Source organism: Borostomias antarcticus (genome assembly GCF_949987555.1).
Source record: "Borostomias antarcticus genome assembly, contig: scaffold_864, whole genome shotgun sequence".
Lineage (NCBI taxonomy): Eukaryota > Metazoa > Chordata > Actinopteri > Stomiiformes > Stomiidae > Borostomias > Borostomias antarcticus.
This window is the reverse complement of record NW_028175629.1, coordinates 5,001-12,500: the sequence shown is the minus strand read 5'-3', so window position 1 is coordinate 12,500 and position 7,500 is coordinate 5,001. Positions and strand designations below refer to the sequence as shown.

The 7,500-nt window shown below is 45.5% G+C and overlaps 1 protein-coding gene across 1 annotated transcript in view; it reads right to left on the bottom strand.

The window, feature by feature from the left end:
* ift70 (intraflagellar transport 70) overlaps positions 1 to 3,474 on the bottom strand; it is a gene marked incomplete at its 3' end in the record, with an annotated part of 6,210 nt that extends 2,736 nt beyond the window's left edge. The window contains exons 1-5 of the mRNA XM_084463275.1: positions 3,375 to 3,474; positions 3,066 to 3,131; positions 2,249 to 2,458; positions 2,049 to 2,105; positions 25 to 160 (exon numbers count right to left, since the gene is read on the bottom strand). Of these exons, the coding sequence (XP_084319401.1) occupies positions 25 to 160; positions 2,049 to 2,105; positions 2,249 to 2,458; positions 3,066 to 3,131; positions 3,375 to 3,428 (523 nt within the window). The remainder of the gene's footprint in view (positions 1 to 24; positions 161 to 2,048; positions 2,106 to 2,248; positions 2,459 to 3,065; positions 3,132 to 3,374) is intronic.
* Positions 3,475 to 7,500: the final 4,026 nt, after the last annotated feature.

The window sequence follows — 7,500 nt, the reverse complement described above, 5'->3', positions numbered from 1 at the left end:
TGTGTGTGTGTGTGCTGTCCCCACCTGGCTGGTAACCCAGCACCTGCATGGCGGCCGTGAACCTGCGGCAGGCCTCCTGGTACTCGCCCTCCTGGTAGAGCAGGCAGCCCAGGTCCACGTCGTAGTCCGGCTCCTCCTGGGGCAGCTGCTGCACCAGCGTCTGAGGAGAACACGGCACGGGGGCGGATCTTCAGGGCAAGAGGGCGTGGCTCCTTTCACTCTTTCCTTCTTCTCCCTCCCTCCCTTCTTTCCTTCCACATTCCACTCTCCCTGCCTCCTTCTCCCTCACTCTCCCTGCCTCCCTGCCTCTCCCTCTTTCTCTCTCCCTCCCTCTCCCTCTTTCTCTCTCCCTCCCTCTCCCTCTTTCTCTCTCCCTCCCTCTCCCTCTTTCTCTCTCCCTCCCTCTCCCTCTTTCTCTCTCCCTCCCTCTCCCTCTTTCTCTCTCCCTGCCTCCCTCCCTCTCCCTCTTTCTCTCTCTCTCCCTCCCTCTCCCTCTTTCTCTCTCCCTGCCTCCCTCCCTCTCCCTCTTTCTCTCTCCCTCCCTCTCCCTCTTTCTCTCTCTCTCCCTCCCTCTCCCTCTTTCTCTCTCCCTCCCTCTCCCTCTTTCTTTCTCTCTCCCTCCCTCTCCCTCTTTCTCTCTCCCTGCCTCCCTCCCTCTCCCTCTTTCTCTCTCCCTCCCTTCCTCCCTCTCTCCCTCTCTCCCATCATCTTTTCCACCACCCCCCCCCTCCATCCCCTTGTTTACTCCCTCCTCTGTAGCAGACTGATCCTGTAATTCCATTTCTAGCTGCTGTGTTCAGGGTCACATGCCAGCCTGGTCAGCTGACCTCAGGAGGACGTAGACATGAATAGTTGTAGTTCTCCAGACCTCAACCCAGGGACATGAATAGTTGTAGTTCTCCAGACCTCAACCCAGGGACATGAATAGTTATAGTTCTCCAGACCTCAACCCAGGGACATGAATAGTTGGTAGTTCTCCAGAACTCAACCCAGGGACATGAATAGTTGTAGTTCTCCAGACCTCAACCCAGGGACATGAGTAGTTGTAGTTCTCCAGACCTCAACCCAGGGACATGAATAGTTGTAGTTCTCCAGACCTCAACCCAGGGACATGAATAGTTGTAGTTCTCCAGACCTCAACCCAGGGACATGAATAGTTGTAGTTCTCCAGACCTCAACCCAGGGACATGAATAGTTGTAGTTCTCCAGACCTCAACCCAGGGACATGAATAGTTGTAGTTCTCCAGACCTCAACCCAGGGACATGAATAGTTGTAGTTCTCCAGACCTCAACCCAGGGACATGAATAGTTGTAGTGTTCCAGACCTCATTGTCACACGTTTGACTATTTCAACCTTCACTCTCACACACATTTTGATTTGGTTTTGACAACAAGGACTTGTACAGTATAGAGCCTGAATCCAGAGGACTTGTACAGTATCGAGTCTAAACCCAGAGGTATATGAAAGGTTTGACTTCCATTTATTTAATTCCACCCAAGCATCACAATCAAACTGTCCCCTGATCTACGGTAACAGCTGCCTGGTCAGACAAATTTAATTTTACAGATCAATGCATTTAGTAATATCTAGGCCTACTATACCACTGTATGCCCTAACGAGTCTATATTTTATTTTATTAAAATGAAAAGTACAAGTACAAACCTATTCGAGTATATAATAGCTAACTAAATTAAAAACAGAACTGTAAAAGCTTCCTCCTTGGTTAATCATGAGTAACCAATGCTAGTCTGGCTCATAATGGGACTCATGGTCTGGAAAGGCTGATTTCTCGGTTGGAATTCTAATCAGGCCAATCAGTGTCCCTTGAATGTGATGACGGGATTAAACTGCGCAACGTGATTGGTTAGGGGATGAATCGCTGAGTACAAATCTATAAAACCTTCTAAAGAATAATAACTAGAGTAAATGTCATCGTTGACCTTCGACCTATGCTTTCATGACATACATCCTATTTATTCACTTCTTACTATATGATGCCCATATGCATTAGAAGATATTTGTGTTGGCTAGAAAGTAAAGTCCTCACCTTTGCTCCAGAATACTCCTCCTCTCCATATTTAATAGCCGCTTGCAGTTTAATCATCTTCATGTGAGAGAAACAGAATGAAATAAAGAGTCGAACATTTAACCTATTTACAGTTTTGAAATACCAATAATGCACTGCTGTGGATATAACAGGGAAAATGTGTATGTGTGTGTGTGTGTGTGTGTGTGTTTCAACAATACCTTGGTATGGCTGTTGGGGTTGTCTAGGAGGAAGGTGGCCTTCATGGCCTCTGGGTAAGCACAAGCCCGATACAGAGACTGTGCGTAGTACAGTTTGTATTCCTCCACCTCGGGGTGTAGTTGGGTTAGCTGCTCGTAGCACTCCGCCGCGTTGGTGAAGTCCTGCATGTGGTAGTAGCAGTAACCCAGCAGAGACAGAGCTGCCCTGGACTGGGAAAACACATGTTTACATCTACACTCATCCAAGAGTGTCAACTGTCAGTATGAATACACCTATTCTTTGAAAAGGATTAGAGTTGATTGGATTGGAATGTATGCCTGAAGGTATCCCCAAACTAGCTATCTAGCAAGCAAGCTAAAAACAAAAAGTACAGTGGTCGTCCGGGTCCAGCTCCTACACACACACACACACACACACACACACAAACATGATGCATCTGACACACACACATCTGGGTCCAGCTCCTACACACACACACACACACACACACACACACACACACACACACACACACACACACACACACACACACAAACATGATGCATCTGACACACACACATCTGGGTCCAGCTCCTACACACACACACACACACACACACACACACACACACACACACACACACACACACACAAACATGATGCATCTGACACACACACATCTGGGTCCAGCTCCTACACACACACATTATGCATCTGGCACACACACACATCTGGACAGGTATAATTGAATCTATGTACAGTACATGAGCATCCAGCTCCCAACAATTCAGCTTTTATTCCAATAAATATATAAATATGAGCCAGCCAGCTAATTACCTTCATCTGTTTCTGAAGTTCATTGCTTAGGATGTGGATGGCGTCTCCATAGCGGCCATCTTTGATCTAAGAGGAAGAATAGGAGGATTAAACGTTGAATAACATACAGAAGATTAATGGTTATGTTGTATGATTGTATGGTAACGTTAGCAAGATAGCTATGCTATGCTAACGTTAGCCTGCTAGCTTAGCTTCATCCATAGGATGCAGGTCTCCCATCACGCTAGCCAGTTAGCATGCGCTAGCCAACGTTAGCTAAAGGCTAGCCCCCTTTCTTGGACTAAATAAACATCAGTAACAGATTCTCACCATTTTGTAGACTGTGGCTGTGTATTCGCCATCTTTAATAGTAGTCAGAGTCATGGTTTTATGTCCAAAAGGAAGATAGTTTAATCTAACGGATCATGTCTCATCTGTTTGACTCTCTAAGTTAAACGCGGAAGTGTAACTAGGCAACAGACCGGAAGCCCTTTGTCTCATTTCCGCCAACTGGTACAACCGAAGAAGAAGAAGATCCTCGCTGAAGAATAATCCACAGTGAAAATGAATGTTGACTTCATGTATAATAATAAGTATAATATATATAATATAATATAATAATAAGTTTTACGGAAGAGCATAAGAGCCAACAGCAGTTTTTTTTTTTTTTTTTAAAGCTTCTGAGTTTAAAATCAGAAATTCTGACTTTTTTCTCAGAAATTCTGACTTTAATCTCAGAAATTCTGACTTTAATCTCAGAAGTTATTTCAGACTTTTTTCTTAGAAATTCTGACTTTAAACTCAGAAGCTTAAAAAATTAATGAACTCAGTTGTTGGCCCTAATGCTCTTCTGTACTGTTTTGAATTGAACTGAAGGGCTCTTAAAAGCGCAGCACTGTGTGTGTGTGTGTGTGTGTGTGTGTGCTGACTGCGCATAGTTCATAGCCTACTGCACGCTGCTTGTATTCAGTGCGTCACTGCATTTCTCTGGGTATGTGATGTGAAAAATCGAATTTCTCAGACAGTCAAGAACTGCTGCCTGTCCCAGACTCACCCGTTGTTTAACCATGGGAACCCTAATGTGAGCTGTCAGCTGAAGAATGCCTCCCAAGGCTAGGCTACACTTCACGGCTGAATCAACTTAGGTCTATTAGGCTAAACGATGTAGATTTAGGCCCTAAAGCACATAATTGGGTAACATACTGTAGCCTGCATGTACATACAGGGCCAATATGTGAGTATAGATGTAGAAAAAACCAATTCCTGCATGCCCCCAGACCCCCCTATAGGGTCAGAGGTTCACCCCCCATAGCTGCCCAAAACCTGTGGTGTGTGTGTATTTGGTGCATGGTGGCAAACCCAAATGGGCCCCTCAAATATATTTCCCTGCAGGTTTCACCTGTTCTGAACTTCAGCCCCTGATGCTTTTCCCTTAGCCCCTAATGTTTTTGAATCCTAGAAACGCCCCTGCTTGGGAGGCATTCTTTAGCTGACTCATATTAGGGTTCCCATGTCACACCTGCACTATGGCCAACATTTGATTCCCTGTCACCCCTGTCGCTGACCCCCAGGACAGAACCTGACTCTGATCAGCTTGTCCGTCCTGTAGGTGTCCTCTCTCGATGCTGCTGCCCCCGCACACAACTGCATAGAAGATGGCGCTCACTACAAGTCTCCACAACCTTCAACCAGACAGATACTAAGGAATTGTAGTTCGCTAAGGAACTGATTTCCAGGCTGGAAAACTTTGGGGGCACAGTAGGAGCTTGATACTTTTGATCTAATCCACCCAAGAAATACATTGTAAATATTATAAATACATTTGTGACCTATAACTGTCTTTGAGAGAGAGATAAATAGATTGTGATCTCAGTTTGTTGTGTCTGAATGCTGCAAGAATATCTGACTTACATACTGTACACACACACCCGCATGCACGCACACACACACACATACACGGCGATACAGGCTGTTCTAGCTTCAGAACACTGTGTCCTGCCTAAGGGCAGGGTTATTTTCCTGCAACCCAAACCACACTCACCACAAGGCCACGCCAAGGAGTTGGACCATGCTAGAAGTGCCGTGTGTGTGTGTGTGAGAGAGAAAGAGAGGGAGAGAGAGAGAGAAAGAGAGTGTGTGTGTGTGAGTGTGCATGGTTGACTGAGAGTCTTTTTCTGTGAGGGCATGTGTATACATGCTCTCTGTGACGGAGGGTGTGTGTTCTGAATCCCATCGCAGATGTAGCTTCCTTGCAGACCTCATAGTGACGCTCGAAGAATCAAGAAGTCACCACATTTCTCTCATCTACCAGGTATGTATTCAAATAAAACCAGGAAGGACTAACAGACTCCTTATACTCTTTGGAAAATATTTGTATTTTTCTATTCTTTCGATCAAATGTTGCATAAAGAGAATTTTAATTTATCAATTAGATTTATGAGATTAAACATATTATGAGGTGGGAATTATCTGTCTACTAGAGTTTCTTTGTCATGTTTATTTCAACCTCCCTCTGATTAGCCTGAAAACAGGTTGCCTTCAAACTAATAAGCTCCACTGTGCGCTGGGCAGGTTGTATTTATTATTCATGTTTTTTTTTCCAATTCAGATGTTTATGATGATGATTTAGCATTATGTGTTTTATTGTTAAACTACATTATTCAGAACCATTATTCAAGGTCTGTGATTCTTACCTGTGGGGAAATACCAGTGACTGAGCTTTGAAGAGTGAGGGAAGCAAAAAGGTATGAAAGAGATGAACATTATTGAAAAGAGTTACATAGTGTGTGTGTGTGTGTGTGTGTGTGTGTGTGTGTGTGTGTGTGTGGAGGGGGGGGGGGGTGGCACGCTTGTGAGAGTTAGAGTGACAGAGGGAGAGACAGAGAGAGAGAGACAGAGAGAGAGAGACAGAGAGAGAGAGAGAGAGAGAGAGAGAGAGACAGAGAGAGACAGACAGAGAGACAGAGAGAGAGACAGAGAGACAGACAGAGAGAGAGACAGAGAGACAGAGAGACAGAGAGACAGAGAGAGAGAGACAGAGAGCGAGTGAAATTAATGCCAAAATTATTCTTGACCTCCACAACTCCATCTCATAGCTAATTTACCAAAGCACAGCGCTGCCAGTTTGAATCCTAATCTGGGCGTCATGACGGTCAAGGCGTCGTTTTGGCATGTTAGCACACATCCCCCTGAGAGAGAAAGAGAGTTCTCATATTGGTCCTGTCAAGTGTGATCACAACAACAGCACCATGACCAACACTGGGACGGCCCCGTGATCACACCCTGCAGCATTTACCATTCCACCCTTTCACAGCGCCTGGAAGAGTTATGGGCTACAGGTGGACGTGTTTCTTGTTATTGACTTTCCTAGTCACTGTGAAAACTATTGGTTGGTCAATTTATTGGCTTAAGACTGGAAGTTAACGCTAGTTAACGTGGGAAGTTAACGCTAGAACTAGTGTGTGAAACTCACCCTGGGTCATTCAAGGATTCCTTCCTTGTGAACATGACAGAGGGGCTTCTAATAAACACTTCTTCAACAACCTCCCTCCACTACGACCAAAACAGGAGGAGGAGCCGACATGGTGCCCAAGCTGAGTGTCCTGCTGCTATTGGCGGTCGCCACGGTAGCCGTTATAGCCCAACGGCGACGCCCCTCCAAGGCGACCACGGCGACCGACGAGTGGAACTACAGGGATGGCTGTGAGCTTCTGGTTACCTTCTGTTTACTCACTGGGGTCAAAAGGTCAAAGGTCGGGGGTCAGAGACAGCATCATAGCGATGTAATGATAGAAGCGAAAGTTAAAAACTTAATACAGAACGACATGTTTGTGAATTTGGTAACAAAAAAGATGGTAAAATCTTACAAGCAGACTATCAAAAGGTTACAGGCAGAAAACAGGATGTTTGTTTTTGGAGGAACTTTCAGTCACTCTCTCTCTCTCTCTCTCTCTCTCTCTCTCACTCTCTCTCTCTCTCTCTCTCTCTCTCTCTCTCTCTGGTGTTTCAGCGGACAAGGTGAACATAAAGAACGTGGCCAACCTCACCCAGGTCCTGGACAACTGGCGCTTCGACATCCTTACCCAGATGAGAGGACTGCTGCAGAATGACCACCAGGCCGTACTGCCAGACTATTCTAGGTACTGTACCGCACTGAGAGAGAGAGAGAGAGGGAGAGAGGGAGAGGGAGAGAGAGAGAGGGAGAGGGAGAGAGAGAGAGGGAGAGAGAGAGAGAGAGAGAGAGAGAGGGAGAGAGAGAGAGAGAGAGAGAGAGGGAGAGAGGGAGAGAGAGAGAGGGAGGGAGAGAGAGTTGCGTGAGATTTGGGTATGGGGACGTACTTTAAAATGTTTTTTTTTAATCAACATTCACTCAGTAACAACAGCTGGGGTCTGAATTCATAAAAGGCAATTATCGTAAATTACAATAGAAACAAAATAGTTAACAGAACATTGTGTG